The sequence below is a fragment of the Brachycentrus maculatus genome, unplaced genomic scaffold (genome assembly GCF_059751285.1).
Source record: "Brachycentrus maculatus isolate JH-2025_06_01 unplaced genomic scaffold, ASM5975128v1 h1tg000087l, whole genome shotgun sequence".
Classification (NCBI taxonomy): Eukaryota; Metazoa; Arthropoda; class Insecta; order Trichoptera; family Brachycentridae; genus Brachycentrus; species Brachycentrus maculatus.
Genome location: NW_028280841.1, coordinates 1,215,022 through 1,233,781, shown reverse-complemented (window position 1 = coordinate 1,233,781; position 18,760 = coordinate 1,215,022). Strand labels below are relative to the sequence as shown.

General features: G+C 32.9%; 1 protein-coding gene across 1 annotated transcript in view; it reads right to left on the bottom strand.

The window, feature by feature from the left end:
- Positions 1-7,188: 7,188 nt before the first annotated feature.
- Positions 7,189-18,760, bottom strand: part of Zip89B (Zinc/iron regulated transporter-related protein 89B) — a 49,159-nt gene continuing 37,587 nt past the window's right edge. The window contains exons 2-3 of the mRNA XM_088257777.1: positions 11,031-11,846; positions 7,189-10,225 (exon numbers count right to left, since the gene is read on the bottom strand). Coding sequence (XP_088113903.1) covers positions 10,143-10,225; positions 11,031-11,846 — 899 coding nt within the window. The 3' untranslated portion in view covers positions 7,189-10,142. The remainder of the gene's footprint in view (positions 10,226-11,030; positions 11,847-18,760) is intronic.

The following is an 18,760-nucleotide window of genomic DNA, read 5'->3' as shown; positions in this document are numbered from 1 at the left end:
TAATAATACACAATGAATAACAAACACACAAAATACAGAGTGTTTACAAAACAACAACAAAATATTTATAAAATAAAACTAAAACTTTGTATTATTTTTGACATCTCATCAAAGATGAAGAAGAATATGGAAGAAAGATGAAGAAGAATATGGAAGAAAGATGAAGAAGAATATGGAATCTTCCATATTCTTCTTCATCTTTGATGAGATGTCAAAAATAATATGAAAATAACTCCTGTAATTGGAGATAATCCAGATTTTGTGAACAAGTATTTGGACACACTCAAAATGTTGTAAAACTTTGTAACTTATCTCCAACCGGATAGAACAAGAACCTTGTCATCTTCTGGGACAGATATACAATATCCATCCCAGTACCAAAGTCCCAAAAATAAAAGTGGTTAAAAGCAAAGTTTTAGTTTTATTTTATAAAATGTGTCATTTGTGACACTGATATTTTGGTATAAGCAAAAAATATTAATAAAGACACTTATGATTTATTTGACTTAGTTTAAAGTACTACCATATTAGAGTTTTTAATCAACACTACTAGTTTCGGGAGAGCAGTCTTCCCACCGACAGATGGGATGACTGAATATTTTATGATTTAAAACTAAAATCGTAAAATATTAAATAATCAAGTAAAGGGTCCGCCAAATAACTTTTTTTTTTTGAGTGTAGCTTCGCAAAACATCGAGTGTAGCTTCGGCTGTGTGGCACGTAGCGCCGTCCTGTTGAAACCAAATGTTGCCAATATCCTCCTCTTCAATTTTTGTGAACAAAAATCCGTTCAACATGGCCCGATAACGATCGCCATTGACTGTAACGGCCACTCCTTGCTCATTTTCAAAGAAAAATGGCCCAATTATGCCTCTGGACCAAAATCCGCACCAAACAGTGACTCGTTTTGGGTGTACCGGCTTTTCAATGTATGCGTGCGGGTTTTCTGTGCCCCAAATACGACAATTTTGCTTGTTTACATACCCGCCAAGATCAAAATGAGCTTCATCCGAAAAGATGATTTTTTTGGCAAAATCGGCATCTTCTGTAAGTCGATCGCAGGCCCACTCAGCGAAGCGAAAACGCATTGGATGGTCAGTTGGCTTCAACTCCTGAACCAATTGGACTTTGTATGGCGTCATACCAAGGTCTTTATGCAAAATTCGTCTCAATGATGTCTCCGAAATGTTCAATTGTTGAGAACGACGGTGAATTGATGTTGATGGCGCTTCACGCACACTTTCTGCCACAACATCGATATTCTCGGGTGTACGCACTGTTTTTGGCTTTTCACGCTTTGGTTTATCGATGAGGATGCCAGTTTCTTTCACTTTTTTCACAAGATAACGAACATACGGAGCTGACGGTGCTTCTCTTCTTCCAAAAACCGTACGCAATTTTCGCACACATTCTGCAACATTACCATGATTTTCAAAGTAATGTCGCAATATTTCCCAGCGTTGTTCAAGCGTATACACAACCATATTCGCTTAGCGGAAGGATAAAACTAATTATCTGTCAAATCAGACATGAGCTAAGTGTTACCATTCACGAAATAAGCACTAGTTGAAAAAAAAAACTTTAGATGGCGGACCCTATATTTTTGATGCCTCAAAATAGATGAAGAAGTTCCATGGATATTTCTGGGCATTTACAAGGCTCTCGACCAATATTGGCTGATTTAAATTATCACTATATAAACTATCTAACATTCACTATAAGTAACAATCGCATTACTCAAATATCGGAAAGTTGTGTATATACGCTCCAAATGAAACGATAATTTGTATTTTTCAAGAAAATCATCATAGGTGACTGACATCTATGATTGAATAGCAGAATTTCTTTTCAGTCACGGACGTGAAATTATTTCACATAACAGGAAATAAATGCCTTTTTCATTATCATTAAACAAATATTTTACTTCAAGTGTGTCGGGTTGTGGTCCCGTGGTTAGTGTCGCGGACTCTTAAGTCAGAGTTTCTCGGTTTGAACCCACTATACCACAATTTGATACCTATTTCTAATAATGAGCCGCTTAGGCTCACAGAAATAGTATGAAATTGAAATATTTGTGTAAATAAAAAAAAATAATAAAATCGATAGTTAAATTTTGAGTGTGTCCAAATTTTTGTTAAAAATAGTGGATTTATATTGGCCATCTTATTTGAAAAATGACAGAATACATTTATAACTAAACACATAAAACTTTACTATAGGCAGGGGCATGCCTTCCATATAAGTAGAAAAGCAGTGCCTATCATAACTTACCTGCGTGACATATAAAAACGCAACCAGTACCTACCCTACCTTACTAAGTACTACAGCTTACCATAATACCCACATCTAGGGATGAAAGAGATTGGTGAAGTTCAAATAAGAAAAGGGTTTCCAATCTAAAAGACATCACATCTGTTCAATTTTAGCCACATCAAAAATAAAACATGTTTAATGATTTCAAAAATATTTTAATATAATATACTTATGAAATAATATACACATATATAATATTGTACAAATCTGTAAACCAAGGCACATAGTTTTAACAATACTTAATCAATAATGGAATAATACTTATCATTTATATTTGAAGCACTAACTTTGTGGTTTTCCATTTTATTATTAAAATGTAACTTTGTTTTAAAATCACTTTAAATATTTTATTATAATTTAATTATAATGTCTACCGGTTTCGAAGCTAACCGCTTTTTTATCAAGACTGATTAATACTTTATTATAATAGTGTATTAATCAGTCTTGATAAATAAGCGGTTAGCTTCGAAACCGGTAGACATTATGATTAAGTTATAATTAAATATTTATAGTGATTTTAAAACAATGTAACATTTTAGTTATATTATAGAATAATACTTGTTTAAAAAAATACATCAATTCTTCCTTCGTTCCTTGAAGCAATGTTCAAGTCAATTGTTAATTATTTGAAAGCAAGGTGATCAGTCTTGCGCTACAGATTTATAGGTAAAAGTACATGGATGGATCGTAGAAGATAGGAAAAGGTGATAAGCAGCTCGGGGTTACATACCAGTGCTCGTACAGATGTGTTATTTGATGATTTGGCATTAACTTTGTGGAATAACATTTTCAAATTTAAATATACAAAATAAAACAGTCTTATAAGACCTTTTTGATGTAAACACAGTAGTTTCGAGAATTAAAGATGAAAACACAAAACTCTGTATTCACCTGTTGATGACAATGTCTGTAATATTAGAACCAGTTGTGTTCACACTAACTGAGCAGTGTTCTTATTTTTATACTAAAATCGGGTGGATTTTATCTATCACAATTAATTTAAAATATAATAAAATTTATTGCAATGTGTTTGTGTGTGTGTGTGTATATACCAATATACAGATGTATGTGTGTATACTACTACTATTACTACTGCCATCACGCCGTTTCTTCGCAGGGGTAGAGAGGATGGAACGCCATACTCTTCTGTCCTGACATACACTTCTCGCCTCCTTCACATCCATACATCTAGTCATACATGCCCACCGATTACGCAGACTTTTGACACTGCCAGATTTTAGGTTCTGATTGATCAGATCGTGCCAAGTCTTTTTCGGTCGTCCTCGTTCTGTTTCCCAGCTTACACTCGCCACATTTATTTTCTTAGTCATTCTCTCGTTATCCATTCGCTCCACATGTCCATACTATACAGATGTGTGTGTGTGTGCGCGTGTGTATTATCATCAGCGATTCTCATTCTCGTTGATTTAATCAAATAAAATTTTAAAATTAAATAAATCTCTTTTATATAAAATAATTTCTCTTGGAGATCTCAAAATATATTTTTGATTATTTACATGATGCATGATGTATATATATATATACATATGTCCATTTTTAAAATTACAATTCAGAAATATGTAACACACATTTTTCTGTCCATAAAGGACATAATATCTCATATATTTATTAACTGTTTTTATTGGAATGCAAGATGGGAGAAAATATCGGTGGGTGAAGAATCATGAGTACAAAAACAACTCTCGAAATGGTGATATTTTAAATATTTATTTTTTTTGCACAATTACATAATATTACAAATCACTTTTTCCAGATCGTTTGACGTTTTGGAATCAACGATTCTTTACCGATTTGGAATTAACGATTTTTAAATGAATTATGTCACCAACTGACATTATTCATTTCAAAATGTACAAATAAAGCAGGTTGGTAAAATATTAATCTTTAGATTATATTTTTTGGACGATGTAAACATATTTTTAAAATCATACTGTACATTGAGTGGAATGATTACCGCCTTTCATTAAAAAAAAATTCACTTAAATTAATTACAATTTAATCATACATTAAATGCCTAATTCATAATCAATTCCTACATTTTCGAATCCTTTAATGTAAAATTGTAAGGATTTAAATCAATTTAAAGTATTATTTTTTGAAGTTCTATATATATATATATATATATATATATATATATATATATATATATATATATATATATATATATATATATATATATATATATATATATATATATATATATATATATATGAAACCAATTTTGAAACATTATTCTTGAATCACTAGAACTTCACTAGAGACATCTATCGGTGAGATGAAAAAAAGCTTTTTATTGAGCAGAAACTCATTTATTAGTATGTGAGGTCCGAATCCTGAATTATAATCACACACATCGCTCACTCCTTTCAAGAACGTCATAAATCAAAAATCGTCAATTTTCAGTTGTACATGTTTTCAGAATGTCCAGAAAATGTACTAAATCCCAGCAAAAGAGGCATATTTTTAACTTAATATTTACCCGCTACAGGGCAGAAAGAGTTGTTTTTGCATTTTGATGAAAAGTTATTGTTTAATTATTTTTTTAAATATATTAAATATTTTTCAAACGGAGAAAAAACCTTCAGGTTTTACCTAAAAAGATCTGTTGCACAGTAAAAAGTTCAATAAGTGGCTTGATATTTATTTTCAATACATTGTATTATATTTTTAAACTTTAAAAACGTTCTCCTGAAAAATCAAGTTTTTTGATTTATGACGTTCTTGAAAAGAGTGAGCGACATGAGAAACTCCAGAAAATATCGTTTTCATTTTTTATTATTTAACCTTATAATTTGACCAGATAATTTATTAACAACATTTTAAGTGTGTCCAAATACTTGTTCACAAAATCTGGATTATCTCCCAATTACAGGAGTTATTTTCATATTATTTTTTGACATTTCATATCATCATGAAGAATATAATATGAAAATCAAATAATCAAAAAATAATATATTCATTTAATAAAATAATATGAATTTATCATCAGAAGATAATATGAAAATCAAATAATATGAAAATAACTCCTGTAATTGGAGATAATCCAGATTTTGTGAACAAGTATTTGGACACACTCAAAATGTTGTAAATTCCTACATTTTCAAATCCTTTAATGTAAAATTGTAAGGATTTGAATAAATTTGAAGTGTGTTAAACTCGTCATTCCACTATAACAACATATGGAACATTAGCCCGTTCCATAAGAAAAACTTTACAAATAACCGCATCGATTAATAGAATCCATTGATTCTAAAAACTATACCATATGGATAAAATATTTATTTTGTAAGATCTGCGATTGTATTCCCCTAAATTTAAATCCAAACAAATTTATACTAAGAAAATCATTAAAATTTATACAAATACAGTGGTACCTCGACATGCGAGTTTAATTCGTTCCGCAACCTTGCTCGTATCTTGAATTACTCATATCTCAAAGCAAATTTCACCATACAAAACAATTGAACTACCATTAATCCGTTCCAACCTCCAAAATATCACCCCCAGTTATTTTTGTTACGTGGTTTTGAATAATAAAAACGTATTTATAAATATCAAATATTTATTGCACAAAAACAAAAAAGAGAATGTAAAGAAATAAATTAGATATCCTCACTGGTCTTTGCCTTTTTCGCTACATTTTTCTCGCTTTCACCTGTAGGCCGTTTAGAAAAAAACATGTCCAAGGAGGTTTGTTTCTTCCTCCCTCTCAGAATGTTCCGGAAATGAGTTAGGCAAGTGTCATTAAAAAGGTCAGATGCACGACCTGTTGCAACTTTTTACACAACTGATCACAGCGGAAGCACGCTGCTAACTGATCGTGATGGCGCGACTGCGTGTTACTACCGAACCGAACTCGTATCTCGAATTTCGCTCGTAACTAAAAGCAAAAAATCACTTGCTCGTCGGCTCGTATCTCGAAAAACTCGTATGTTGGGGCACTCGTATGTCGAGGTACCACTGTATGTTAAAAATATTATTACAACTAACGTAATTCACAACAATTTATTATACATATATCGTTGTCATGCAGGAGAAATTGACCAAGTGCATTTTTTACAAAAACGTGATCATTTACTATTTGATATCTTACTAGATTAATATTGCCCTGGAAAAAAAAACAAAGTATTTTAAACTTGGAAGTATAATATATTGACTTGTTAAAAATGACTAACTGCATTGATGTTTATTTTCTTGCACAGCAAAAGTGACTTAAATGGCCCTCCTGAACATTTAACGTTTTGTTAGTTGGTCACTTTCTCCTGTACGACAACGATATATATATATATATATATATATATATATATATATATATATATATATATATATATATATATATATATATATATATATATATATATATATATATATATATATATATATATATATATATATATATATATATATATATATATATATATATATATATATATATATATATATATATATATATATATATATATATATATATATATATATATATATATATATATATATATATGTATATATACCTTATAATGACAAAGTATGTATATTAATTTCTAACTTGTCAAAAAAAGGAACTAAATATCATAGTATAATTGTACAACCCTGAGTTTTACTTTTTTATTCCCACCCACAGCCGAATGGTGCATTGCAAGTGAAGGAAAGGAAATGGAGGAGGAATTGTAAGTAGGAGTCCCTTGAGAAAGATCTTTTATACAACATCAAGTAAAAATACATTCATCAGACAAGCGCCGTGGCGTAGTTGGGTAGACGCTCGACTACGAAACTGGCGTCGTGGGTTTGATTCACACCACTCGAAAAATTAATTCAAGAAATATTTTTTTCAATTGGTCGGGTGTTTGTGATGTATTTTTCACATGAACCTTCCATTTCCATACTATCCTACCCGCATACAAGCCTTTAAAAATGAGGCTTTACTGCTTTAAAAATTTATTATCAACTATTATCAAATTTTTCACATCATCAGAGAAAATTGTAATAACAGCTATCTCAAGAACAAACCAGAAAGAATTTTCACCATTCTGCCCTTGTTTTGAACAAACGTACCACTTGTTATTTTATAAGTTGCATATATACAATTTTCAAGTGCCATCTAGCGAGATTCTTTTAAAATAAGTAGTAAAATTCTTCGGATTTGCATTCAACGTCTTTCCAAATTATTATTTTGTATTTCAAAATTTATGCTGTATAATTCTCTATCTAATCAGCAAAAGTATACTTATGGCCTTTAATTCAAAATCTGTCAATTATTGAAGTAGCCTCTTACCAAACGCATCCCCTGAATATGATCCTAAGGGCGTTTGTCCACTACACGGAATTTTACCGTCCGGCACGTCAGTTAGCGTTTTAAAAAGATGATTGGCTTGTGCTTTTGTCCATCTTTCTTCGGATCGGTGCGTGAACACGTTGCGCGTAAATTCGATCACGCTAAACTGTCGTAGTCGCTTTCATTTTTCAAAACCGGACAGTAAAATTACGGGTAGTGGACAAGCGCCCTAAGGTATTAATCATTTTTGTGTCGGAAAAGCGTTGCATATAAATGAATAGTGACTAACAAAAATTAGAGTTCAAAAACATTATATTGTAGGTGTTCTCAACTTGAGACAAAGCCTCTATCGTTTTTTTTTTTATTTATACTAAAGAAGATGGAAGTCTGACCCCTGGAATGCTCATTCTATCGTATAAAAACCATAGTATATTGTTATATTATCCGTAGGGTCATTAATTCAGTATCTTATTTCAAGTTTTTTTTTAAATAAATTAATTGCGATGTACATACATACTCGTATATGCGTTTTAACCTTACATTTTGACAGATAATTGACGTATGTATTTTCAAACGACTAATATGAAAACAGTTATACCATAAACTTTTTCTGGAATATTGGGAGGGTGGACCATAGACATCGACAAATAGAGCCCCCGATAATTTAGCAATGACACCAACATTAAAATAACTCCATCGTTTGTGTGAGGTCATTCATTGCCAAATTACGAAAATAACGTTTTACTGAAGGCGAATTTTCAAAAGAAAATGATGAATAATATTTTCTATCGGCTGTTATAAACACTTCACGAGTCTAATACAATCCTTTATAGGTTGATAATGTTAAATTAGATATTCCTCCCATCTGTGAAAGATCCATTATTAATAAGAATAGGGTCACCATTCACCATATTGAAAGGATGCGACTGGTTCGTATGATTAGCACATATAGCGGTGAAAATTGAATGATAATATTATGAGGATTGAACTGGTCAATCCATTACAGATTTGTGGAACAAAGCCATTAATTAATTTCAATACATTTTCCGTACAAAATAAACTAATATCACTATGTCCTTATCATCTCTTTGAGTTTAAATCCATAGACATATAAACAATATTAATACCATAGACTACATAAAAATATCTTGCAATGCAGAATATCTATAAAAAATAAAATATATAGATTTTTCCATCTATTTAATTAATAATTGTTGTAATCTAAAATTTCAGTTCAAAACGAATTCTTCTTCTTCTTCTGGCCCTTATCTGCACCCAATGGTGCTAAGGGCACCGAATCAGATCGGCGGAATGTTTACTCGATCGAAGGTCCTGCGCTTCAGGTACCGGTCCAGGCAATATTAGATAAATATTTTAATGAAAAATCTCTCGTAATAAAAATATATCTACATATTAGTTCATCAAACAGCCATGTCAAATTATCTAAATCAGTGCTTCTCAAAGTGTGAGACATTTAAGGCGTTCTAATCTACCAAAACCTTTATTAAAATAATTGTACGAGTATATAAATTACAGCACAAGTTAATTTACATTTCCGTTTGATCGTTGGGTCATTTTTTACACATATATTCTTAGGTGCATTTTATTTTTTTTACTACTATTATTTTAAATTACATATACTGTAATTTTAAAAGCAAGTATGTAATTATTAAAAAAAATATTTTACCATTTTTCTAATGCACCTTACATGTTGTAGACATTGGTATTGTAAAAAAAGCACGTACCTGCTTTATTTAATCATAAAAAAATATACAAGGGAAAAGTCTGAGAAGCACTGAACTGATCTAAATAATTGTTTTTATAATATTTAAGCAGCTTTACTTATTCCAATCGATGTATTTAGTACGTCATATCACAATTCTAAAATAACACTAAACATATTCCTAATAATCAATCTCAAAATGGCCGCCATCTAACTACTCGAAACACATCGCCCACTCCTTTCAACAACGTCATATATCAAAAATCGACAATTTTTGGTTGTGCGTGTTTTCGGAATGCCCAGAAAATGTACTTTATCCCAGAAAAAGCGGCATATTTTTAACTTAATATTTACCCGCTACAGGGCAGAAAGTGTCGTTTTTGCATTTTGAAGAAAAGGTATTGTTTAATTTTTTTTTAAAATACTAAATATTTTTCAAATGGAGAAAAAACATTCAGGTTTTACCTAAAAAGATCTGCTGCACAGTAAAAAGTTCAATAAGTGGCTTGATATTTATTTTTAATACATTTTATTATATATTTAAACTTTAAAAACGATCTCCTGAAAAACCTAGTTTTATTTTATATATGACGTTGTTGAAAGGAGTGAGCGATATCTCACCATTCTGCGTACGTGCAATACAAGGAGTCCACAAAGTCACACATGCGCTGAGAGTTAGTCAAAAACCTCGTTCTTCTTTGTGATCCATAGAAAAACTTTTCTTCGGCTAATATCATCACATAATGTTAAGCTACAGCCCCCGAATTGAACATACAACGCGTATTCTGTGTGTCGTGGTCGTACATAGAAGCGCTAGTGTTGGTGACTATGCCCGTGACCGCTTGCTGCTGCCCTGGTAGCCTCATCGTCGTGATCGTGGTCGTGACTGTGGCCAGCTGAAAAATTAAAAAAAATCATATACTTTTATTGTTGTGTTGTCGTATTTTCTCTGTCCACCTTTTGGATGATAGTTAGATTCGGCATTAACTTTGTGGAATGATATGATGATTATTTAAAATAAAAAAAATGTATTTAATTAGTTTACTATTCACCTGGCGATGGAAACAACTGCAGCTTTCGAAACTAATCGTGTGTAATGAAATAAAACTATATTTTAATATTCCCTATTTTGTGTAATGAAATAAAACTCTGGTATTTACTAAGTAAAACTCATAATATTTTTTTGATATCTCATCAAAGATGAAGAAAAATATGGAAGTCTGGGCATTTACACACGTGTAACATTCACCAATTCTACCCATTATTGACAACCACACTATTCAAGTTCATGGAAGTTATATATTTGAACCAGTATTGAAACATTGTTCTTGAATCACTAGAACGTCACTTGAGACATCTATTGGTGAGATGAAAAGAAGCTTTTTATTGAGCAGAAACTCTTTTATTAAAGATTACTAAAAAGTGATCACTTAAACCAGCCTATGATCGTCACCAACTGATCGTCAGCCCCGTAAATGCCCAGACTTCTATATTTTTCTTTATCTTAGATGAGATGTCAAAATATAATATTAAAAAGAACTTTTATAATTGGAGATAATCCAGGTTTGTGAACAAGTATTTGGACACACTCAAAATGTTGTAAGTAAAACTTAAATTAAAAATGAAATAAAATGCAATAAGGTGGTATTATACAAGCTTTTTTTAAAGATAGTAAGTTAGTTAATGTTGTTTGATACTCACAGATAAGTTGCAATCCAAACATGACGAGGAATCCGACGAGGGCCGAGATGAACTGCGGAATCCCAGCCCGATCTCTTTGTAGGATTTCGAAGAAGACAACATACAGCAAAGTGCCGCTCGCCAGTCCTTGAAGGATGACAGAAGTCAAGCCACTGGCCGCAGCTCCCGCGCCTCCCGACAGAGCTATGCCGATGCCGATGCCCAGAGGAGACACGACAGCGAAGGTTATGATGTAGACGAAGCACAGAGAAGTCTTGGTTTTGACGGTAACCAGTTCGACTCCCACGCAGAAAGCTATCACAAGTTTGTGCGCTGAGACAGCGCCGAACATGTACCAGACGTTGGAGGCTGACGCTTCCAATCCGACGGCTAGTCCTTCGAACAGCTCGTGAACGGACAGAGCTAAGACTATGAGGAGTCCGCGAAGAGAAGCGATCACCGGGTCGTCGTCTCCAGCTACAACGGGCATGTGAGAATGCCCATGGCCATGGCTGTGCCCATGTCCGTTCTCATGGCTATGACCATGATCTCCGGCCTTGGCGGTCCCATTCAGGTCTCCGTGGACGGTCGGAACCGTGTCGGGTAGCTGCTGCTTTTCCGGATCTTTGACAGCAAACTCGGGGTGGTTGTTGTTGTGGCTGCGGCGGATGGAGAGCGAGCGGACCAGCGCGTTGTCCGGCGGGGCGTTGTTGCTGCGCGCGGCACGGCGGTGGAGGTAGAAGTGCACCGCCTCCTCCACGAAGTACATGGCGAAGAAGCCGACGCAGGTCAGCAACGACTCCAGGTGAAAGGACAGATCCGGCAGAGTTCCGATCTCTGGAACAAAGAAACAACCGAGAAAGATTAGCAACATTTAGAGTGTGTTCAAATTCTTGCTCACAAATCTGGGTTATAAGTTGATTTTACACTTTGAAATCTCAACGCAGATAAAAAAGAATATGGAAGTCGGGTTGTGGTCCCGTGGTTAGTGTCGCGGAATCTCAAGTCAGAGTTTATCGGTTCGAACCCACTCTACCACAATTTGATACCTATTTCTAATAATGAGCCGCTTAGGCTCACAGAATTAGTATGAAATTGAAATATTTTTGTAAATAATAAGAACACAAATATTTCACTTTTTAAAAAAAAAAATAAGTCTGGGTATTTATGAACTGTCATAGGCTGGTTAAGATCTTGCATACAAAAAAGGGTCTCTGCTAAATAAAAGGTTTTCAATCTAACATAGATCGCTGTTGTGAACCCATTTGTAATGTGTCATGAGTCACAACTCAGGACACTTTACAAATTATTATATTGTAGAAATATTGATCAATCTCACGGATTGATATTGATATATTGATATCTAGGAAAAATTGAGCACTGTGGTTATCAATCATGAGTATAATGGTGAATATTACACGTGTGTAAAGTGATCACTTGACCAGTCTTTAACAGGTATTATACCCAGCCCTGTATTTATACCTAGACTTCCTTATTCTTCTCCGTCTATGATGAGACGTAAAAATGTTAAATTAAAGGTTACCGCTTTAAAACAAAATTAAAGATGCTTGCAAAAATGAAACGTGATTTTTTTCTAATAATTGGTGGGAAAACCCACATTTCTTTTGCTCTCTCTCTCTTATTGTATCCCGACAATATAAATGAAAGTGATTCGCTACAATAGTTAACATGTCAGAAAGCGTTTTGTCTAGACTGATGAATCGATTGCGGATTTTTTTCAGAATTTCATATATTTGTTAAAATATGTACGTACATATGCACACAATGCTATAAATAATATATAAATAATATGGATTAAAAAAGAAAAGAGTTATTGAAAGGTAGTAAAAAATATATAAAAATGATTTTTCAATACGTATTCTTAAAAACTAATGCATGTAAAAAATAGGTATGACCAGCGTCCGGCTCTATGCATTGCCGGAAGCCAACTGAGTTTTATTAATGCGAATTTGACCTTATATCTTTAAATATAAATATGTATGAGGAATTATTTTTAGGGTTTTCCACTGCACCGAATATTTTTTCATTGTGATAATTATATATTTTCTGATTTGTCTAGTACATGAGACTTTTGCATTTATATGATTGATTCTCACGTGTCGATGAGATAAAAGATAACGAAATTATAATAGATTCACATCTTACAAATGCCACGAGCATTGTTGAGTTGTATGAAATCAGAGACAAGTGTTGTAATATTATAATATTATGTACATCTGATATCCAAAATCTAATCTAAAGATTACTCGTACGTAACGATTACTACGAATTGTACATAATTGAAATTACCATATACACACAAGTATGTACATCTTGTTCGCCAAGGTCTGTCTTCTGTTGTTGACTTTCGGAAAGGTCAATGGCGAGGAATGTTGGGACTAACATATAGTGGCTGGTATTTTATCTTATTTTATTTATTTAGAAATTTAACAGAACATTAACGTAAATACGTTTACAATAATGAATAACAAAAAAACAGGCAATTGTAACATTCCAATTACAAAATTTCACAAATCGCTCACTCCTTTCAAGTCAGAAATCAAAAATCGTCAATTATCAGTTGTGCATGTTTTCGGAATGCGCGGAAAATGTACTATATCCCAGCAAAAGAGGCATATTTTCAACTTAATATTTACCCGCTACAGGGCAGAAAATGTTGTTATTGCATTTTGAAGAATGGGTATTGTTTAATTATTTTTTTTAAATATACTTAATATTTTTCAAATGGAGAATAAACCTTCAGGTTTTACCTAAAAAGATCTGTTGCACAGTAAAAAGTTCAATAAGTGGCTTGATATTCATTTTTAAAACATTCTGCTATATTTTTAAACTTTAAAAACGTTCTCAAGAAAAATCTTTTTTATTTTATTTATGACGTTCTTGAAAGGGGTAAGCGAAATGTTAATTGAGTTAAAAGTAAACATCAAGAATAAAATATAGCAAGTTAAGAAGAGCAATAGGCAGACTTAATTTACAGCTAAAGTAATAATAAAAATAAAAAAAATTAACAGTTATAAGATGTACGAGCTGAGATGAGCAATAATGTAAAAATAAGTGCTATAAGGCAACAGCAAAAAAAACACTAAACAAATATAAAACAGAAAACATATTATATTACAATATGCATATGCTACAACATATCACTCAATAAGTCTCCGATCTAAGTAAGAAATACATTTTTTTCTCTGTCAATAGTAATGTATTTTGACACATTTATAATATATTCCTTTTTGTAGACAGCGCACTTCCTTGACAGTAGATGTCGTTAGGTGGGGAAGACAATGGTATGCTCATGTGAGGAGAATGGAAACATCCAGACTCCCCCGCATTGAATTGCACGGCCAACCCCAAGATAGACTCCCAGGCAGACCACCAAAGAGATAGATTTACAGTTGGGAATCGACATCGCAGGAGGCTAAATCCTCTTAACCCTTAATTAGTCGCATGGGGTCAAAGCAAATTTGCATAAAAAATGAAGCATTTTCTGCTTCGCATTTGATATTTAGTAATGTTATTTCTTTAATAATAATAATAAAATAATAAATCCCTTACCGCACCCCAATGGTGCATAGGGCACTGCTTCATATAAACGCAGTGTTATCTCGATCGTTTACACATGAAGGAAAGGTGATCAGCCCTTCACTTCAGGTACCAGTCCAGTGTAATATTGAATAAATATTAGAGTGAAAAAATCACTTATATTTATTAAACCCTCCTTGGGAATCGAACCCGGGACCTCCAGAACGGTAGGCGAGCATGCTGACCATTACACTACGGAGGCGGACAGATATCTTGTATATTTATCTTGTATATTTAATGAATAATAAGCAGTTATGTATTTTGTTCGTGCGAATAATTAAGGGTTAAATACAAGGGTTAAATCGACCTTCTCCATCAGATCCTTCACACCAAACATTCACGACGAGAAGTTTTTGATCTGTGTATCGCCATACACACAACAAAATTTTCTTATATTATTTATTACTTTTACTAATTTCTCAAAATGTGAATTCAAAATGTTTGTACAGTTAAGCGATGTATACCATAGAAGATATGGAAGATGTTTAGAAGGGGGTAAATCGTCAGTGATGACGTCGAGTTTCGGAGATGTCTCCGGCTGTTGCTGCAGACGTTTTGGGCTGAAAATAGACGAAATGTGGGCGCATAGGGAGTATCGATCTACCCCGGCCCTGACTTCCCATACTTTCCTACCTCCCTCCATAGTACCAGCGGCAACGAGAGCGATTATTCTTAGCTTATCTACTTCATTTAAAAAAATCCAATTGTTTGTCAGGATTATGCTTGACAGAATTTTGATGATGATTATCTGAACATGGAAGGGTCAGGATTATGGTTGTCAGAATTTTGATTACGATTATCTGAACATTGATGGGTCAGAAATATGCTTGTCAGAATTTTAATTGCGATTTTCTGAACATTGATGGGTCAGAATTATGCTTGTCAGAATTTTTATTACGATTTTCTGAACATTATGATGGGTCAGGATTATGCTTGTCAGAATTTTCATTACGATTATCTGAACATTGATGGGTCAGTATTATGCTTGCCAGAATTTCGATTGCGATTATCTGAACATTGATGGGTCAGGATTATGCTTGCCAGAGTTTTGATGATAATTTTCTGAACATCGATGCCTACCAGAATTTTGATTATAATTTTCTTAACATGGGTCAGGATTATGCTTTGATTATTATTATCTGAACGTTGATGGGTCAGAATTATGCTTGCCAGAATTTCGATTAATATTATCTGAACATTGATGTGTGTGGATTACTCTTGTTTGAACTTTGGCAGATCTTTGATTTGGGGAACTCTGCCGGTCTGAGAGCTCGGCGTAGAGCGTTGCGTTGCCGGGAAATGGATATTGAGAGTTGTTTGGCATTGGAAGAAAACATTGGCGAGTGAAATCAGCGTGAAGCACTGGCGAATCTGCGGCCGCAGACCAGAATAATCACTGGACTGTTGAGGCCATCGTGAATGCGCGTATTACGTCTCAAGGCGTCTCAAGGCGTCTCGAGTTCGCACAGGAACACCTCTCTTAGTCCGGCTTCCGCCAATCAGACATCACTATAGTCCGATTGACTAAGAATATGACAAATCATCCAAAAAACTGAGCGTTAATGCGAAAATCAAGCGTAAATGCGAAATTATGCAATAAAATACATAAGTACTAATAATAGTAGCACTACGTTTTCCATTTTATAACTTATAATACAACTTTGTTATAAAATGTCAGTAATGAAATATTGAAATTGCCTTTGGTTCTAGCTTTGATCATTCCCTTTTGCCTTGTCTTTCCTTCCGTCCCTCTTCCGGGTAATTTTTACGAATGTGGAATTTTGGAATTGGTACAGTACAAGTACAAGTACATTTGCAAAAATCGAATAAAGCGAGTGTTTTTGCCTAGAATTTTCTCTCATGAATTACATGAAATTGTACTAACTTTAAACAAAAATATTAAATCCACTCACGAGTAGGCATAGGCTATTAAACTTAAAAAGCTGAACCCTGAGTAGGGTCATGATAAGCGGTGTTGCATAAGCCGTAGCTAGATTTCAGACTCACGTGGACGTTAGGTAATTTAAAAAAAACGAATAAAATGTTAATCCGGACTTTGCGAGGTATATCAGTAATGCCAAGAAATGATTATTGCGCAATCGATATCAACAATAATTATTGGTGTTTTGATCAAATAATCGATAATATCGTAAAGCGGTTCGTTGTCCTAGCATAAGTTAGTAAAAACTATTATCAGTATATCAAACGAGGTATATTGATTTTTAATTTAAGTTTCACTTGGTAAATACCGCTATTTCTTAAAATCTATTGTGATACTTGTTTCGATGCATCATTTTCAAAGAGCGTATGAAAATGATGCGAAATGCATCAATGCTGTCACAATAAATATTATGAAATAAAGGTATATACCAAGTGAAACTTCAATGAAAAATGGTCAGATATTACCGCAACGTGCCTGCCGAATCAATTAATGAAAATAATACACTCGTATAATACACATATCGTATAATACAATAATACACAATACATATAATTTCACAATTTGATAATGCTGAAAACGTCAAATACATGCGATGTCTATTCTTAAAATAATGAAAATCGAAGGTATGCTTATCGTTGATAAATGGAAGACGAGTGACTGGGTTGAAATTTTTATCCGTTTTTCATAATATTAAAGATAATCCTATTTAATTTAAAATTCACATGGTTACTGTCACCATTTCTTAAAGTATACTGTGACATGTTTTTCAATGTATTTACTTTACAATCACCGTAAAAAGATGCGGAATGCATCGAAACACGATAGATTTTTAGAAGTTGTTACAAGATAAATTTCAGAAAAAAATATATTTCTGGCGTTTCTCATGTCGCTCACTCCTTTCAAGAACGTCATAAATAAAAAAAACTAGATTTTTCAGGATAACGTTTTTAAAGTTTAAAAATAAAATACAATGTATTAAAAATAAATACCAAGCCACCTATTGAACTTTTCGCTGTGCAACAGATCTTTTATGTTAAACCTGAAGGTTTTTTCTACATTCGAAAAATATTTAGTATATTTAAAAAAAATAATTTAACAATACCTTTTCTTCAAAATGCAAAAACAACACTTTCTGCCCTGTAGCGGGTAAATATTAAGTTAAAAATATGCCTCTTTTGCTGGGATATAGTACATTTTCTGGGCATTCCGAAAACATGTACAACTGAAAATTGTTGATTTTTTATTTATGACGTTCTTGAAAGGAGTGAGCGATGTATGCGATTATAATCCAGAATTCGGACCTCACAAACATATATAAGAGTTTCTGCTCAATAAAAAAGTTTCTTCATCTTACCAATAGATGTATCTATTGGTGAGATGACGAAACTTTTGACAAAGGTAGAATTGGTGAATGTTACATATGTGTAACAGTAAGTGATCACTTAAACCAGCCTATGATGGTCGTAGGCACCGTAAATGCCCAGATTTCCATATTCTTCTTCATTTACATATGTTGAGATTTAAAAAAAATTATAAGAGAAATTTCAATGAAAAATGGATAAAACGATTAAGGAAACACTTGTTTTTATACCACTTGAGTTTATTAATGACTACTAGTTTCGGAAGCCAAACTTCCATCGTCATGTCTGAATAATAACTAATTAGTTATTTTTTGACACATCATCAAAGATGAAGAAGAATATGAAAGTCTGGGCATTTACCGTCATAGACTGGTTTAAGTGATCACTTTACACACGTGTAACATTCATCAATTTTACCCATTATTGACAACCACACTACTCAAGTTCTTGGAAGTTCTATATATATGACCCAATTTAGAAACCTTGTTCTTGAATCACTAGAACTTCACTAGAGACATCTATTGGTGAGATAAAGAAGCTCTTTATTAAGCCGAAACTCTTATTTTAGTATGTGAGGTCCAAATCCTGGATTTCAATCACACACATGAGAAACGCCAGAAAATACCATTTTCATTTTTATTACTTAAGCTTATAAATATGAACAAGTATTTGGACACACTCAAAATGTTGTAAACTAATTAGTTACTAATAAACTCAAGTAGTATAAATACATGTGTTTCCTTAATCAGTTTAACATATCTTACCACAAAGTAAATGCCGAAACAATGAATGAAAATTGTATAAATATTACTATAAATTAATTAATGAAACTAAGGATAGTTGTTAAA